The 19,450-nt window shown below is 50.1% G+C and overlaps 1 protein-coding gene across 4 annotated transcripts in view; it reads right to left on the reverse strand.

Moving 5' to 3' along the window:
* The window catches only part of LOC146193337 (uncharacterized), a 131,048-nt gene that overhangs the window by 39,686 nt on the left and 71,912 nt on the right, over positions 1–19,450 (reverse strand). For 3 of the 4 annotated variants that reach the window (XM_084602686.1, XM_084602685.1, XM_084602684.1), the window contains one exon: positions 18,288–18,426. In XM_084602686.1, the coding sequence (XP_084458812.1) occupies positions 18,288–18,426 (139 nt within the window). Of the gene's footprint in view, positions 1–18,287; positions 18,427–19,450 lie in introns of those variants that run through there. The other variant, XR_014706826.1, reaches the window with a different exon arrangement.

Genomic DNA, 19,450 nt, shown 5'->3' on the forward strand with positions numbered 1-19,450 from the left:
TAGAAGGCTGCAGGCCTACCTAGAGGACCTGGTAAGCCCTTAAGAGCCCTGCACGGTACCTTGTTGGTCGGTGTTTGCCTCCCTTTCGTTATCGAGAGATGTATTCGATTACGCAAATGCCAAAATGGTCAGTGGTGTATTCGTTACTCTAGACCACGTGAAGGCTTTTGATAACGTGGATCACAGCTATCTTTTTAATGTACTTTGTTGCTTTGGCTTACCAACTGATTTTGTACTACTCATAAAATCGCTATATATTGAGTAAAACAGCCAACTTGTTTTATATGGCATCAACACAGGCAGTTTTACGGTAACACGAGGCGTAACACGAGCTCTCACCGGCCGTTTTCGTGCTTGGTCTGGATCCTTTTCTGCGTAAAGTACTCGCCAACAAACGAATCCGGGCCTTCCCGAAGGTAGGACAGGAAACGCTTGTGGTTTCCGCGTATGTGGACGATATCTGTTTTCTTTTTCTGGCCAGCGAGAGCTTCCGAATCTTCCTATCCACATCTGACCAATACGCCCTTCTGCCAGGTGCACAGCTCAACCCCAGCAAAAGCCACGCGCTACATTTTCGATCTTTCAGAGATCCACTACCAGTGGCGGTGAACTTTGTGGCCGCAGACCGTGTGTTGGGGCTACTGTTTGAAACAAGTGGAGTTTTTTCTCGTACTGGAGAAGAGGTTCTGTTGCGAGCTACACGCGTTCTCTCAAATGCCGTGCTTTCAGCCTCACACTAAGGGCAAAAGCCACGGTTGTGACAACTCGTGTGTGCGCGTTCACTTTTTATGTTGCACGCGTCGCAATAATTCCGCGCCGTGCTGCGAGCCAACACGCGTCCCTTGTAGGCGCCTTTGTGTGGGAACGCCCGACAGCGTTGGTTTCCCGTCACTTGTTAACACTGCCAACATACGGGGGGCTTGAACTGCCGTGCATCCCTACTGTGTCGCGGGTGCTGACGGTCAGGTTAGTGGATTCCCGTCTCAGAAGGAAGTCGAACCCAGGTCACTCACTACTCTTCTACTGATTAAGCACGGCATGTCGGGCGTTCAGCCCTGGAAGGTATGTAGGCCCCCAAACGGAGAGGCTGTCCTCTTTCTATCGCTGTGTTGCGGGAATGAAGGAGGCATTAGACTCCGATTTACCAGATGTGAGCCTCAGAGACCCCCGTTCAGCTTAGCAAACAAATCACGTGTGCACGCCTTACACCGGATGAAGCCCGGATGACAATCATTTCCAAATGGCGGGCATGAGTAACAGGCCGGAGGCCCAATGAAATTGTAGATTTTGAGTGGAACAAGCGCTGGGAAGGGCGGGAGGGTACTTTCAACGCGCCAGTGCCTCGTGGAGTGGGGCGTGTTACCCAATAATAGATGCGCCAATTGTGGCGGCGTAGAAACATTACAGCATAATTTCTTTGAATGTGTTTTTGAACGCACGATGTGGCGACTTGTGCGGCGTGTTTAGAATTCACGTAGGCCCTGACACAAGATGCCAGCGCGGCATTTTTCTCGTTTAGTTGTCGCCACCACCATGCATGTACTGTAAGCCGTCGCTACCTCGCTGAGGTGCGTTGGATTCCTGCTCGCGCAATGTATCGAGCGCTGCGTAAACTGTACCTCGTCATCTGGAAGTACTTGTCTGACCAGCTAGAATGAGATGGTGAGGCGCAGTTTCTGTGGCGTGGGCATACGCGCTTCTTTGTTCTACGGGGCAGCAGGCTGAATATGCTGGGTTTTTTGTACTAGAATGTAAGCCTCGTATACCATTTCCCCTATCTTAAGCTTGTACACGAGGCTTTTAGTGAGCGCAGTGCTCATACTTATATTGCGCCTTGATGTTCTGTAATCGGTCGCCCGGTGAAACTGATTTTTTGGGGGATAGAATTTCCACATCTTGATGAGTCGCCTGAGTTTTATTTCCCTGAAGGGAAGACAGGTAGTAAGGACAGCTTTTGCTGTGGTTATTGTTATCCTTTTTTGAGCACAGTGAATAGCGCGCATTATTGACTACTGCGTAAATATCGTACCCACGATGGTCTGTGCGTTTCAATTGTAGGCTAAATGTACCAAATAAATTTCTCTTTGCTATCGCCGCATTCGAATCGCTTAGTTCTTTTGCGAGCCCACGTCGGTCCAATAAAGAGTTCACTTCAGTGCTCTATACCTGTGTGTGTTCATTTGTGACCATGGTCTTGTCACCAGCACGTGACATCTGGTGGAGGTGCTGTCCTTTATCCTTCAAGCGAAGACCCCAGCCTTGTCCCTGTCGCCCTGGGGACCAGCTTACAGGTCACCGAGCCAGCCGCCGAGTTCAAGGGCTCTAACCCGAACACGCTCTGCTGCCTGACCCCGCTCGACACTGCAAGGCATCAACTTTGGAAATGGTCAAGTCAACAGCACCGGTAGTCTTTGTGCACCCCCAGGAGCCCCCTTCTTCCATGTACTGCCCGCTGAAGATGCGGAAGACTGGATGGACCTTTTTGACAGTGTGGCAGAATTCAACGGCTCGAATGACGAAGCGAAGGTACGGCAATTCTATTTTGCTCTTCAAGGATTTGCCCGTATATGCTTCGAAAACACGTGGCAGCTTTGAGGGATTGGAGATTCTCAAGAGTTTTTGACCTGCTCTGCAAGTGTCGTTCGGAAGAAAAGAGCCAAGGGCATCCTACGATCAAGACTTCAACTCCCAAACGAACATGTACAGGTTTACATTGAGAAGATGAAGCGCCTGCTTCGCCGCGCCGACCCTAACATGACCGAAGGTGAAAGAGTGAAATTTCGAGGCGTTAGAGTCGCTTTTTGCAGGACTTGTCGGGAATCCGCCAATATTGTGGACGAATTTGAAACTGATGCATCGACCATCGAGAAGGCGATAGACACCTCGATGCGCCACTATATTGACCACTGCTACCGGTCAGGGCAATCCCCTACAGCAGCGCATCTGCGAGCGGAGACATTCTTTGAGACCTCATCCTTGAGATCGTCCGAAGGAACTTTGGTTAGTGACATCATTCCAAAACCCCAGGTGGCGACGCTCGCGGCCGTCATCCGTGAAGAAGTCCAGCAGGTGCACGGTGTTCCTCAAGCGACCGCTCCGACAGCTCCAGGACAAGAAGTTACCGCGAAGTATTACGCTGCAGAAGTACGTCGACCTGTTTCTCAACGTGACTTTCCAAGCCCTGGTCTCTACCATCCTGTTCCTGAAAGCCGCTCATTGGCCTCCGCCAGCCTAGACTATCAACGACCACCACGCAGCAGGAAGTGCGACGCCAGGAGGACTGCGAACAACCGGGCATTATGCTTCCACTGCGATGAGGCTTGCCACATTCTACGTCACCGCCCATACCGACGAATCGGCCTCCGCGGATTTGCAGTAGGCGCCCCACGACTCCACCCCGGTGAACGACCTCAGTTAATGAAGAACTACCTGCGTAGCGGTGTGTTTGCGCCACCAAGTCATCGGTACAGGTCCCCATCGCCGCACAGGGCCCACTTTTCGTCGCCAAGCCGCAGCTACAATGACAGTGTGCAAGCAAGGTCCCCAAGACCCCGTAGGGGAAACTAAAGGTAGCAACTTTTGGAGGCGAAGTGGCTATATGGCGAAATAACTAAGATACCTCCGGCGCCGCCGACGACGAGTAGCGACAACGCCGCAATGACGCCGACATTACTTCTGAAGAGGCCCTCGAGGTACGCATACCAAAGTGACACCGCCGCTATGCTCGATGTCAACATCCAAGACGACGCGACCAGACTCCAAACTAACACAGCCGCCCGGCGAAGTGACAACGGTGTGCCCCGGCCGCGATCACTGCGCAAGACGAAGCAGAGATCCAACACCGAAGCGAACATGCAATAGGAGGGCGCGAACGAGTGAGCTCGAAGCTGCTGGCGATGGTCGCACGGCTACCCCCTTAGTGGACACCGGAACTGACAATTCTGCTATCAGTGGAGCATTCGCCGCCTAGCTCAAAAAGGTAGTGACCCCTTGGGATGGCCCGCTAATCCGTACCGCTGCCGGTAACTTTATTGCGCTGTCAGAGCGATAGACTGCATGGGGGGTTACAGTACAAGGACGTACTACCCACAAGCTTCATCGTCCTACAGCAATGCTCCCGCAACGTGATTTTGGGCATTAACTTCCTAAATGATCATAGAGCGATCATCAACCCCCGATCCAAGCTCATCAAAGTGTCTGCGGACAAAGCCATACCTACTACGACGAGTTCGCCGCAACGCGCTCCTCTAAACGTCCTCGATGGATACTTGACTGTACCGCCTCGAACTAGCGTCATCGCCTGCTTGGGCAACGCAGATATCGAAACCGTCGAAGGCGTCGTTGAAGGAAACACTCCGTTACTCTTGTAGCGCGGGCTGGGAATTGCAAGACGCATCACCCAATTCTATCATGGACAAGCTGAAATGCTGGTGACGAACTTCAGGAATGAATACCTGCCCCTAAACAAGGTCATGACAATTGCTTTCCTAGACGAGCTAGCGCGCATCCATGATATATTCGCCCTCCCTAGCCAACCTGAAGACGGTACACCCAACCGAGCAAAGCAGTCCACGTTCAACATCAACACATCTCTACCCCAAGACAGACAAGACTGGATTCGCACTAGCTACAGCGAGTGTTTGTCTTCAATGTTGAAGCTATGGCAAACTTTGTTAGCAAAGCATCGCATCATCACGGAAGCACACCCTCGACCGCTAAATCAAAACCGCTACCGTGTACAGCCCCGAGAACGCCAGGCCATACGCGATCAAGTTGAGGAATCCAGCCATCGAAGAGCCCCTGGGTGGCACCAGCCGTTTTGGTGGAGAAGACGGGACACTTCGCTTCTGTGTCGATTACCGCGGCTAAATGGTAAAGCGAACAAGGCTGTGTATCATCTCCCTCGCATCGATGGCACACTGGACCTGCTCTGCAATGCAAGGTACTTCTAATCGATGGATCTGAAGAGCGACTATTGGTAAATTGAGGTCGTCGTTTCCTTCTCGTCAAATTTTGAAGACCACCTACAACCTCTGCAGGTAGTGCTAGATGCCATCAAGTCATTTGGACAAACGTAAAAAACAGAGAAGTGCCATTTCTCCTTCGAATAACTGCGGTTCCTAGGTCGCATCGTTGCCAAGGATGGTGTTCGCCCAGGCCCGGAGAAAACAGCTGCAATCGCACAATTTCCACCACTGCCGTTAAGAAAGCTGTGCGCAGATTTCTTGGGCTGTGCGCTTAATATCGACGATTGGTCAGAAACGTTTCGCGCATCGCCGAAAGGTTGACGCAGCTTACAATGGCTGGCGTACCTTTTAAACGGAAAGCGCCTCAAGGAGAATCCTTCGAACTTAAGCGCCGCCTGCAGTGTCTTCCTGTACTTGGCCACTTTGAGGAAAACGCCGAGACCAAAATTCATACCGACGCGAGCAGCGTGGGCCTAGGAGCCGTTCTCATCCAGAAGAGTGTTGGACAGGACAAAGTAATTGCCTACGCTAGCAGGTCTCTCACAAAACCCGAAGTCAATTACTCGACGACCAAGAAGGAGTACCTCGCGATCATCTGGGCCACTTCTAAGTTCCATCCATACCTATGCGGTCGACAATTCAAGGTAGTAAGCGACCTACACCTTCCAGACTTTGTCGTGACTGTAGCCTATAAGCCGGCCTAAAGCATTCCGAAGCAGAGTGCCTATCCCACGCTCCCGTCGACGCTCCTCCGAAGGACGATGATGACGACCCCTTTCTGGGATTAGTAAGCGCCAGCAGTTTTGCACTACTGCAGGGATAAATTCCGCCGCTGAAAGACCTAGCCAGTAACTTGAAAGGCAAGACTGCTTCCCCTCCTGCTGTGGTTAGGCGTCAGTTGTCGTCATTCGCCTTAAGAAATGACATCTTCGTAAAGCAGAATTTCGCTCCCAACGAGACCGTGCAGTTTCTTGTCGTGCCTGAAAGCCTCAGGCAGGCAATTCTCATGCGTTACACGACGAGCCAACACCATGGCATCTCAGGTTTGCGCGCGAGCTGCATTTAAGCAGGGAGACTGGCCACGACTGCCTGCCAGCGTTGCCCATGAAGTGAAAACGTGCCATGAGTGCAAGCGACATAAGACGCCACCGAAGAGATCATCTTGGCTACTGAACCCGATACCGCCCCCAATCCTGCCCTTTCAAATAATTGAGATGGATCTTCTCGGCCTTTTTTCCATCTTCATCTGCGGGTAATACCATACCAGCTACGCCGAAGCAAAAGCACTGCCCAATTGTAGTACGGCAGAAGTCGCTAAGTTTTTTGGCGAACAAATTCTCTTGTGGCACGCCGTCCCAGAAGTGCTCCTCACGGACCGGAGAACGGCATTTAAGGCAGAGCTAACGCAAATCTTCCAGGAATACCTTCATACAAGGCATCGACAAACTACTGTGTACCATCCTCAGATAAATCGACTTCTCGAGCGTCTCACCAAAATGTTTGCGGACATGATTGCAATGTACCCAGGTAGCACAGAATGTGGGGCCCCAGTAGGTCCGATGTAGGCAAGTGGGGCTGGGGCAACCATCATAAAACCTGCATCGGTCCCCGATGGGGCAAAAGTGGGCAAGCCCAAATGGGGCTTGCCCCTGCTCCTCCTGCACGGGTCCCATAGCGGCGTTTCTTGGGCTAATGCAGAGCACATTCCTGCATCCAGACCACAAGGGTTCCTTGCCAGATATTTGAGGGCAATCCAACCTAAATGTGGGCTTTTTATGGGAAAGCGCTCATAGATCCGAAGTGAGGCCGCCCCCAATAAATCTTTGTGGGACCAACATCGGCCGTAGTGGGGCAAGAAAACGGACATACCCACATGCTGCCCCAATCGGCCCCTTGTAGGTTACTTGAGGGCAGGTGAAATATGAATAAGGGCTCAATTTGGGCAAGCCCTCGTGAAGCCCAAATGAGGCTGCCTTAGCTAAACCGCTTTAGGTCCCACATAGGCTGTAATGGGGCTGAAAGGCTGGCGAGCCCGCATGGTACCAAAATCGGTCCTTTGTGGGGACTTTGAAGGTCCGTGCAACAGCAGGTGGTCTCTAGGTTCAAAAACAACGCCCAGCCCAATTGGGGCTGCCCACATAAAACTGCTTTATATCCCACATGGGCCGTAATGGGGCTGGAAGGCGGGAGGGCCCGCATGATACCAACATTGGTCCCTTGTGGGGAATTTGAAGGCACGTGCAACAGCAAGTGGGCTTTAGGTTCAAAACCAACACCCAGCCCAATTGGGGCTGCCCACACAAAACCGCTGTAGGTCCCACATCGGCCGTAATGGGGCTAGAAGGCGTGCGTGCAATTGCGTAATCATTGTTTCCAACCTTTATTTGCATTAGATGTTGCCCTAAATTATTATTATAGATGATTTGTATAACAGTTGCCATGCTTAGTCGATTAGAAATTTGCATGGCTTTAGTTCTCGCGCTCATGCAAATTGCGCTACAAATACTAAAACAAACTGATTGCTAACTGTTGCCTCTTATTTGGTTGCTTTGGACAGCCTGACACACTCAGCGCAATATTACTGTTCAGAACACACATCTCCATAGCCTGAACATGAAGTCAGTTCGGCTAGATGAATGTTATGAATTATTGTAAAATTTAATATTGTGGCTGTTTAGAAAGTGCAGACATGTATAACATATTTACTTAATGATGCGCATAAATATTGATTGGGAAAACTTGTACTAGGGCTTTCCATCAATTTCCTACGTCGGACCCCTATGAGAATAATGTGGGCAAGCCCAAGTGCGGCTAGCGCTATAGAACCAGCATTGGTCCTATGTCATTATCTGAGGGGCTAACTGAAATAAAAAAAAAGTTCCTCCAAAGCGGCTGCCCAAATCGGTCCAAAGTAGGACCATCGCGGGTAGTTGGCGGGATGTGCCCTTTTAACAATGTCGGAAAAATGTGGGCATCCCCGCAAGGGCTGCCTGCATCGGCCCCTAGTGGGGCCCATTGGGCCTTTGTCGACAGCCCCCTTCGGGCCTACGTCGGCCCCTCTTGCAGCACACACATTGAGCCCACCGGGGCTGTCCTGCATTGCCTACATCGGGCCCACCGGGGCCCACCCTTCATAGCCCACTTTGTGCTACCTGGGTACGTCGACGCCAAACACAAGACATGGGACGTCATTCTACCCTACATCTTGTTCGCTTATAATAACGCCGTCTAGGAGGCAACCAAGCCTTGTGTGTTGCAGGGAGCCGACGACGACCATCGACGAAATGCTGCCGCACGTAACCGACGAAAACCTGGACGTCATCGCCTACCTTCAATGTGCAGAATAAGCCCGAAGACTCTCCCGAATACGACTTAAAGGTCAGCAATGAAACAATGTCTGACGTTGCAACTTATGATGACGCGATGCTGAGTAGGAGCCGGGGGATCAAGTCTGGGTTTGAACTCCGATTCACCGCCGCGGACTGACCGCAAAGTTTTTTAGCCGATACTTCGGCCCGCACAAGGTGCTTCGCCGACTAGGACAATTGAACTACGATGCCGTTCCCCATGGCGCGACAGCATCTAAGCGGCGCCGAGTACACCCAGAAATTGTGCATGTTGTATGCCTTAAGCCATATTACGCACGCTAAATTCTATTCATGTTTGCTTCGTAATATTTATGTTAATTCATGTTACGCGCGCTAAAGTCTGTTCATGTTTGATTCGAAATGTTTATGTTAATTCATGCCTGTTTATTTTGAATAATCGACGCGATAATTTTTTTAATAGGGAGTAATGCCGCGAACTATTTAAATCTGTTCTTATTCGACAGCCGCAGGCATGCAGCTTTATGATTGGGATTCTAGCGCGCTTATTGATTCTGTATTCCCTGTTTGTTCATGCTCGTTGTCGCGAGACGACAGTTTATCATTTTCTTTGTCGCTAAAGATGCGTCGGGAGGTATCTAAAAGATTCCAACCACTCGCGTTTGTTTCTACAACGTTCCAGGTTATGCTAAAACTATTTGCGGCCTTATCTAGACCTTTCCTCGCCACTTTTAATTCTGCTACATGGTAGAATGCCCCAAACCAGGCTGGATGTTGGGGGCTTTGCAGCACCCGGATTTGCGGAAGACTCAGCCAAGGATTTGGTGCGACTCCGTCAAAGAATCCAGAGTCAACAGCAGAGCAGCAAATGCTACACGGAAAAAAGGAGAGCTGGCAAGAAGACTAAGATAGCCGTAGGCGATTTTGTCCGTGTCAGGAAACCCCCAGTTCGGTTTAAACGAGACTGCGCTTTTTCTCCACCAGCCAAAGTGATAGAGAGGAGGGGACCAGCTTCGTTACGCCTTGGAGATGGCCATACGTGGAATGCCTCCAAGCTTTCCAGGGTTCCAGAGAACCGGTCTCCTGGCTGACTACCTCCTGCCTCTCCTGGCGTACTGCCTCCTGCCTCTCTTGGCATGCTGCCTCCTGCAACGCCGCATCCCCGGTCTCCTAGCGTGCTGCCTCCTGCCACACCGCAATCCCGGTCTCTTGGCGTGCCGCCTCCTGCCACACCGCAACCCCTGTCTCCTGGCATACTGCAGCCTGGTGAGCTGCAGACGCCTTTCCCCAGGACGCAGGCTCGGTGCCCTGGCGTCCTGCAGCAGCAGCCTACGAGTCTGTCCCCAGCGTCGACAGTGCGGCGTTCAAAGCGAGAGCGCCGGTCACCGACCTGCCTCCAAGATTACCACACCCATTAGTTGGGACTTAAAAGTACATATGTGTAAATATGTAAATATTTAAATACGTGTAAATAAGTACAGTGTGCATGTCTTGGGGTGTCCCTACTAACAGCTACTAACAACTAATCACTTAAAAAGATAAGGGGGAGTACGCTATATTAAGTTTCGTTTTCGATGTGTATTCTTTATTCCCCAGGGGTGTTCCTGTTATTCGTTATATATATATATATATATTGCTAAGCGGGGATCCAGGCACTGGTAGCGGGCACTGGTAGCGAGCAGGACCGGAGCAGGGGTGGCTTAACTTGCAGTCAGCTAGTCCGCAAAATCACTTTCTCTTCCTCCTTCTCGGTGATCTGTCCAATTAATGGGAACCTCTTCTTTACAATCTTGCCCCGGCAGAAAAGAGGAGCCATCCTGGCGACTCAAGGAGACGAAAGGAATGAGGGATCGTAGTAAGGCTTCAAACGGTCGACGTGAACAATCTCACGCCCACGGCGGCGAAGGTCGGTGGATGCGGCGAGCGGTTCAATTAGGTAATTCACTGGAGAAGTCTGTTGGAGCACTAGGTAGGGTCCGTGGTACTTGGAAATAAACTTGCTGCTCAGGCCGGGTGGTGTCGATGGGACCCAGAGCCATACGTGAGCGCCGGGAGAGAATTGATGCACAGGGTGGCTGCTGTCGCTGTGCGCTTTCTTCTGGGCTTGCTCGTCCGAAGTAAGCGAGCGAGCCAGCTTGCGACATTCTTCAGCGTGCCTGGCAGCTGCTGAAAGTGATGTGTACTCTGACATATCAGGACGGTAGGGGAGGATGGTGTCGAGTGGAGACGGTTCACGCCCGTACAGCAGAAAAAATGGTGAGAATCCGGTAGTTGCTTGAACGGCGGTGTTAGAGGCATAGGTTACAAATGGGAGAATCTTGTCCCAATCGGAGTGGTCGGAGGCGATGTACTTGGACATCATGTCACCTAGTGTGCGATTGAAGCGCTCTGTCAGTCCGTTGGTTTGAGGGTGGTACGCGCTGGATGTCCGGTGGGTGGTTTGGCATTCGCGTAGGAGCGCTTCGACAACCTCGGATAGGAAAGGTTTGCCTCGATCACTTCGAAGTTCTCGGGGGGCACCGTGCCGCAGAATGAAATGATGAAGAAGGACGCGATAGTGGGTCCCGTGGCATCCTGAAGTGCTGCTGTCTCCGCATAGCGAGTAAGGTGATCGACGGCCACGATTACCCAACGATTTCCTGCAGGTGTGTACGGTAGAGGTCCATACAAATCGATGCCAACACGATCGAATGGTCGATATGGGCACGGAAGGTGCTGTAGTGGAGCCGGCTGATGGAGAGGAGGCGGCTTGCGACGTTGGCAATCGATGCACGAACGCACATACTTACTGACGAAGGTATACATACCGCGCCAGTAAAAGCGCTGTCGCAACCGTTCATAAGTCTTAAATACACCCACATGGCCACACTGCGGATCGTTGTGGTGAGATGCACAGATATCACTTCGGAGGTGGCGAGGTACGACGAGCAGCCACTTACGGCCATCTGGCATATTGCTGCGTCGATAGAGAAGATGGTCACGAAGGGCGACATGCTGCGCTTGACGACGAAGGGCGCGAGGAGCCGGTGAAAGTGACGAGTTCGTAAGAAGATAGATTAGTGATGTAAGCCACGGATCCTTGCGCTGTTCTGATGGCAGGTCGTTGATGGACAAAGAAGACAAGGCGGAGCTGGAGGCAGGGGACAACGGAGCGTCAGGCGACACTGGCGAGCGGGATAAAGCGTCTGCGTCGGAGTGCTTACGCCCTGTACGATAGACGACTCGAATATCATACTCTTGTAGTCTAAGCGACCAGCGGGCGAGACGGCCGGTGGGGTCTTTTAGTGAAGACAACCAACATAAAGCGTGGTGGTCCGTAGCAACATCAAATGGGCGCCCATACATGTATGGCCGAAATTTCTGAAGCGCCCAAACAATTGCCAAGCATTCCTTTTCTGTCACCGAGTAGTTGGTCTCGGCCTTGGTCAGCGTTCGACTTGCGTACGCCACAACGTATTCATCAACACCGGGTTTTCGTTGGGCAAGAACAGCGCCGAGGCCGGCGTCGCTGGCATCGGTGTGCACTTCGGTAGGAGCAGCCGGATCGAAATGGCGCAATACGGGGGGTGAGGTAAGTATCTTGCGCAATTTCGTAAAAGCAGCATCGCAAGCCGGTGACCAGGCAGAAAGATCTTTGTGAGCGCTGAGAAGTCGCGTCAGAGGGGCAATGATGGTCGCAAAGTTCCGAACGAAACGCCTAAAATAGGAGCATAAGCCTATAAAGCTGCGTAATTGCTTGATAGATGTTGGCTTCGGGAACTCAGCGACAGCTCGAAGTTTAGATGGATCAGGGAGGATGCCATCTTTGGACACTAAATGCCCTAAAATAGTGAGTTGGCGAGCGGCGAAATGGCACTTTTTCAGATTGAGCTGTAGACCGGCTTTGCTAAGGCATTGCAAGACGGTTTCAAGGCGAGTTAGGTGGGTCGCGAAGTCGGATGAAAATACAGCAGAGACATGTGTGCCACTTGAAACCGCGGAGAATATTGTCCATCATGCGTTCAAATGTGGCGGGCGCATTACACAGGCCAAATGGCATCACGTTGAACTCATAGAGCCCATCGGGGGTGACAAAAGCTGTCTTGAGGCGATCGTCCTCAGCCATCGGAACTTGCCAGTAGCCAGAACGTAAATCGATTGAAGAGAAAAATTCCGCTCCATGCAAAGTGTCTAGCGCGTCGTCTATGCGTGGTTGCGGATAGACGTCCTTTCGTGTGATTGCATTAAGGCGCCGGTAGTCCACACAGAACCGAATAGACCCGTCTTTCTTCTTGACTAAAACGACCGGGGACGCCCAAGGGCTACTGGAAGGCTGAATTACACCCCCACTGAGCATCTCGTCGACTTGCTCATCAATAATGCGGCGCTCTGAGGCTGATACACGATAAGGGCGTTGGCGTAATGGGGCGTGCGTACCAGTATAGATGTGGTGAGAAACAGTTGACGTACGACCCAAGGATAGCTGCTGGATGTCAAAAGAAGCTTGGAATCGGATCAGTAAGTCGAGGAGCTTGGCGCGTTGATCTGGAGCGAGAGCACTGTCGATGGCTTTGTCGAAGGTAGCCAGAGGCGGTGAAGGAGACGAGGAACGAGGTGGGCTAAGGGCACTGACGTTGTGGGATATTGTGTCGGCACAGGTGGAGAAAACCGGTGGGACGGTCACAAAATTTTCTGATCGAACAGGCTCAGCATGCCCAGCGCACTCGCCACGTTGCAACGTGAGTGGATAGAACGAATCGTTAGTAATGGCTAGTACGGTGCGTCCGCTTCGTACACTAAGGACGGCACAGGGCAGGGGAAGACAGCGTCGCGAGACGAAGAGGGAAGATGGGGTGAAGAGCACTGTACAGTCTTGAAGAGAGGGACAGTTTATAGGCACAATCGCAGCAGATGAAGGCGGGATATCAGTAGCATCCGCAACGTGGCATTTGGCTTCCCCAAGAACGTTAGCGGCAGTCGGTGCGGTGCACAGCGGAAAAAACTACTTCGGCACGAGCGCAATGAATTACGGCACGATTGCGACACAAGAAGTCCCATCCTAAAATAATGTCATGAGAGCCGTCACGGAGAAAGATAAAACTGATGACGTAGAGAACGTTCTGAATGGTGACTCGAGCCGTGCAGGTACCGATCGGTTCGATGTGCTGAGCAGTGGCGGTGTGCAATGAAACCCCAGAATATGGCAGAACAACTTTTCGTAACAAGCGGCACAGTCTAACGTCAATAACCGAAACAGCAGCACCAGTATCTACAAGCGCAAGAGTACAAACATTTAAATGGTAACTTCTATTAAATTGTTCGGTGGCGAAGCAGGACTTTCACTGTTCGACGAAAGCGCAGTTCTTGCCTGCGGAACTGCGTCTAGTGGTTTTCCGGCATTGGTGAGGTAGAACGGCGGCGCATCGGCGACGGAGAGCGACGGCGCGGAGAGGTTGAGCGGTTGTCATAGGTTGAGCGGTTGTCATGCGAGAAGTGGTCAAAGTGAGAGGAGGGCTGTTGCGGCGCACGGGGTGGGGACGGCGGCTGTGCGTAGGCAGCCGGGCTCTGATCGAAAGCGTACGGTGTCGGACGACGGCGGCACAGGCGTGCAACATGGCCAAGGAGACCACATGCAAAGCAAATTGGCCGATTGTCAGATGTGCGCCAAGGGCGTAGAATAGGTGGCGCACGACGCTGAGTGAAAAATGCGCGCTGAGGCGGACCATACGATGGCAAAGTCGTAGGAGGGGGTAGTCTTGCGGCAACCTCAGCATAGGACAGTGGTGTAGGTCCGGACGTCGGAACAGCGTCGGCATGAATGAGCGGAGCTGTCAGTGGTGTGGAATGAGGAGTAGGTTGTCGATGGGGCGGAAGTGCGTCGGCAACTTGTTCCTGAATAACCTGGCGTATGGTCGGAGCCAGGTGTGAGTTGGAATGTGGAACGTTTGAAATTAGCGATAATTGACGTGCAACTTCTTCCCGTACGAAGTCTTTAATTTCTTGAATTAGTGTGGAGCTGACAAGGGCGTCAGACATAGCCGCGATCGTGGCTTCAGGTTGTCGAGGGACGATGCGTTGCCGACGAAATTCGTCGTAGCTTTAACACATCGTGATAACTTCACTTACAGTACGGGGCTCTTTTGCCATCAGAATGTTGAATACGCCTTCGTGGATGCCCATCATGATGTGGCGAATCTTCTCGGCTTCAGTCATTGATGCGCTTACACGATGACACAAATCTAAAACGTCTTCGATATAGCTGGTAAAGGTTTCTCCTGTCTGCTGCCTTCGCTCGCGCAAACGGTGTTCGGCGCGAAGCTTGCGGACCGCAGGTCTACCGAAGACATCAACAAATCGGGATTTGAACGAGGCCCAAGTTGGAATGTCAGCCTCGTGATTTGTGAACCATAACTTTGCTACTTGGGTCAGGTAGAAGATCACGTTGTTAAGTTTTAGGACGTCATCCCACTTATTGTGGGTGCTTACGCGTTCATACGAAGAAAGCCAGTCCTCGACGTCCTGATCGTCGGTACTGCTGAAGACCGGCGGGTCCCGCTGGCGAAGCGCCCCGGAGCATGGAATAGAAGGCGCCGAGGTAGCGGGGCCGGTGGTGTTAGAGCTGGAGTCGGTCATTGAGGTAGGAATTCGGCGGCTGCGGAGCTCCAGAGCGAATAAATGGAAGAGAAATCCCGCGACCTCCACCAAGTGTTAAGCGGGGATCCAGGAACTGGTAGCGGGCACTGGTAGCGAGCAGGACGGGAGCAGGGGTGGCTTAACTTGCAGTCAGCTAGTCCGCAAAATCACTTTCTCTTCCTCCTTCTCGGTGATCTGCCCAATTAATGGGAACCTCTTCTTTACAATATATATATGTGTGTGTGTGTGTGTGTGTGTGTGTGTGTGTGTGTGTGTGTGTGTGTGTGTGTGTGTGTGTGTGTGTGTGTGTGTGTGTGTGTGTGTGTGTGTGTGTGTGTGTGTGTGTGTGTGTGTGTGTGTGTGTGTGTGTGTGTGTGTGTGTGTGTGTGTGTGTGTGTGTGTGTGTGTGTGTGTGTGTGTGTGTGTGTGTGTGTGTGTGTGTGTGTGTGTGTGTGTGTGTGTGTGTGTGTGTGTGTGTGTGTGTGTGTGTGTGTGTGTGTGTGTGTGTGTGTGTGTGTGTGTGTGTGTGTGTGTAAACGTTTGTGTTCATTCTGGACGGCTGGAGTCTGCTTCTACCTTCGAAAACACCATACCGCTTCGCCAGAAATTTTGAAGAGCAAGATGATCACCTGCTTCAAGGGTTCATTGTAGTGTATGTGGATGTAAGCATACAAGGCTGTGAATCAAAAAACATCAATCTACTCTCTGTGAATACCTAGCCTGAAGCAGACTTCTACGTTTCAACTTTCGGAACCACCGACGTCTTTCTGCACTGAGCTCGTGGCAGTTCAGGAGACACTCTGCTCTGTGGCCATCATTAATAGTCTCCCTACGGCCCACGTTGTTATTTGCACTGACGCAATTCAAAATGTACGCTTGCTCCGATTTGTCAGTCATTGCCCCAAAATATGTCAAGACATCCACCAGCTTCCGGCGCTCATCCCGAAGTAAGTACGTATGGAGTGGGCCCCACAGGACCTTAGGCTGCCTAGTAGCTTACCGGTATCACTCAAGAGGAGAGTATAGCAGAGTTCCATATTACCTGTACTCACCTATGGGACTGAAACGTGCAGGCTAACCGAGAGGGTTCTACTTAAGCAGAGGACCACAGTATGTGTTTGTGTAACAGTATGTGTAACGTATGTGTAACGTTACACAGAACAGTATGTGTAACGTTAAGAGAGAGGAAGTCGAAGTAATGACATTGTGGTAGAAGTAAAACGAAATCGCATACAGTGCGCAAAGAAGACAACCGATGGACGATCAGGGTAACAAACAGGATTCTGAGGAAAGAAATGCGTAGAAGGGGTGGAAGAAAATAGGTGGCGGATGAGGTTCAGTTCGCAAGTGTAAAGTGGATAATGCTATCACAGAAGCGGGTAGATAGGAGGAGCATGAGAGAGGCTTTACCCCTGCAGTAGGTATAGTCCGGCTGATGATGATGATCATGATGATAATGATGATTACGTACTCCATCCTACCTATGTCGTATAATTGTTGCAGCGGAAGCAAAACGAAGACAGCAATTTAGTCAAGCCACTTCGTACTATGCCTTGTCATGAATTAGACGGGTGACAGTTGGTACTTGCTCGTACTGGGTGTTGCGTGGTGTCGGTAGGTTCTGGAAGCGGCAGAACGACCAGTCGTCCCCAGTGGCTAGACGCAAGGTCATTGCAGAGACCCGAGTGAAGCTGTTCGAGGCACCTTCGCGATACTGCTGTCAGCAGAAATACTTCCCTGGCAAGTAGAACCCGAGGCATATGGAGCTACTTGGTGCCTGGACATTCGACGTAAATGTTTGAGGGCCTGGCGAACGAGCGCGCCCGGCATCCGAGCCGCGCACAAGCAGCTCCCTTTCGTGGCGCATTGCCTGATGGCAGCGGTGCTGTTGTGCCTGTTCAAGCTGCCCGAACGTCAAGCTCCTTCATCTAAAATCCCCTCATCAACTCCGGTGCGGCTCCGCAAGTCAGGGGTGCATTGCAATAATCAGCGCGCTCGCTGCTTGGACCTGTCAGGAAGATGTCACGTCGCGATCACCCGACGTATTTTGCGGATTCGAGTTCATTTACTTCACTGCTTTATCGATGTCTTCAATATTTTCTCATTTCACACCATATATCAATGCGACAAGATCTAGTCCAGAAGCCAGTGACGGATTCAATACTTTTTATAATATCTATAATTTACAATGGCTGTAATACAGTACGAAAATCTTTATGGGATTCTGATTATTGCCTCTTGTACCAACCACTAAAACATGAATCCACCAGTGAGAAAGTAAGATTCGTCAAAAGTCCTTTATGAGACAGTAAGGCCTGACGTGCTAGCCAAATTGACTAAAGGTGAGCATAATCACGTTCCCCAAAGATAATAACCAATAAAACGTTGTACTCCTTGAGCCACCAAAATGTTTCCCGTAACATAGAATGTATCAGTTAATCGTCATATCCAGAAAATTCATAGCCTATGGGTGAATGCGCAAGCGACACATTAGGTAATTACACTCAATTTATGGCAACAAATAAGAAAAAATAATTTCAACTGTCGTCCCGCAGCTGTGAACGTCACAGGGATTCTGGCATCATAAATACCTGAGGACGACCTGTTTTTTTTTACATAGGAACTTGTTCATTGGTAAAAGAGAATCTTTTTACGAGTGATGTTTGACAGTCAGCTGTAGTAATCAACATCCCTTTAGTTTTCGATTTATTTTACGTTCTACAGCGGCGAGCTCATCCGAAGTCCAAACAATAAATGTCTGCAACTATCTTAACTTCCGCGTCGTGCATGCCTCCCCCCCCTCTGTTTTCGACATAGCTTATGCCCTTTAGATCCTGAACTATCCATACCTCACAGGATTCCCTCCAGTTTTATCACTGATATCCTTAGTCTGTTTGCAAACACTCCTGCACAGCATTGTGTTCCGTTGCCAAGTTGCAGACCGCGTACTCTTTTCTGCTGTAAAATAAGTAGAAATGCCGTTTCTCATTCGCCGAGATCTATTATTTTGGCCGTCTGGCAACCCTGTATCCATGCTCGTAGTCGAATGTTTTATGGTCCTGTCATTGGCTTGTAGGAATTGTACCTTACATGCAGCTAAACGGTAACTGTAAGAAACATGACGTAGTTCCCGCACTCACCCACTTCTCAGGAGAAATGTAGCCACTTAAAAAGAAAATTTTATTCTAACGTAGGTTGCTACACATGTTCAAGAAGTATCGAACAGAAACTAAAATATAAAATATCTAACCCTTTTGCGAAATCAATAAACGATCATAAATCGACAGTGTTTAGGGTAAAGTAGAAATAACATTGTGGGCACTGCAGTGCCGTCGCAGTGTGAAAACAAGTGTAAGAAAACAAAACTTGTACAACAACTTACGATTTATTGTCTGCATCACTACTGTTTCGGGTAGGATAGTACGTGGTATTGCTCGAATTTGCATAGCTTGTCATATCTTGCTGGCGGCTCTCAAGGAATTGTGGAGCTGGGTCTGTGAATTCCATCATCATTCCGGTAACTGCGATAAATGAATACCAAACCTTTTGGTATAATCGTTTGAAATTTTGAAAGCAAAATGTGAATAAAATGATTACTATCGGTAAAAAATAGATAAATTCGCCACGTGTATTTTTGAATATTCCGCGTATGCATAACGTAAACACGCACTGCAACATGAATAAAGCGCACGTTTCACTTACTATACACAAGTGAAATGGGGATGAGTACTTAAAACACGGAAATTAAGGGGCAGTGTTTTATTGTTTAGACCTGCATATTACTTCATGAAGGCAAACAATTGCCGATATATCAGTTGCACGTACACCTTTCCAGTTTTAACAACTCAGGAGTGTTCACTACCTCTCAACAACACCAAGCGAAAGTGGAGTACAGTTGGGATACGGAACGAGTATGCTAACCTATCAAGCACCTCTCCTGTTTAGCTTCGTATGAAAGAAAATGACGGGTAGGATTATTTATCACCGAGTTTTGAGTGGGTTTGTTGCGTCCCATCTGCAGTGTGTTTATGGCTCTCGATTTGTGCAAACGCTTATCAGTATCAGCACTGAGTAAGTCACCGCTTCCACTCCCAGGAAGCGTCTAGAAACTGTTTGTTTAATTAATTTTAAAGTTATTCCGCACTGACGCAATCTCGCCGATAAAGATAATAGTAATGACTCATCCCCCTCCTTAACAAATTTATTTCACAGTAGAAGATACTGAAAACATTGGACCAACATCAATCCCAACCTGTGCTGCTTATCATCGCGTCGTCGCCAAAACATCTGGAGTGATATTCTTCACGTATTACGCTGTGTGTGCAGCGAGAAACCAGACTTTCCTGCCGTCCCTGGTTCTAACTAGGGATATAAAGAGATTCGTCGTAAACAGCGGACTTAGCTTTCGTAGAAATACCACTGTTGACAAATGCAGAAAGTATAAAGTCTGCTTTCTATCAGCATTACACATGTTTTGTGGGCGTTATTGAATTATTACTTCATTATTGCAAAATATTCTTCCACCTTATTCAGGCGAAACATTTT

Source organism: Amblyomma maculatum, chromosome 4 (genome assembly GCF_055883805.1).
Source record: "Amblyomma maculatum isolate TAMU_Amacu chromosome 4, ASM5588380v1, whole genome shotgun sequence".
NCBI lineage: Eukaryota > Metazoa > Arthropoda > Arachnida > Ixodida > Ixodidae > Amblyomma > Amblyomma maculatum.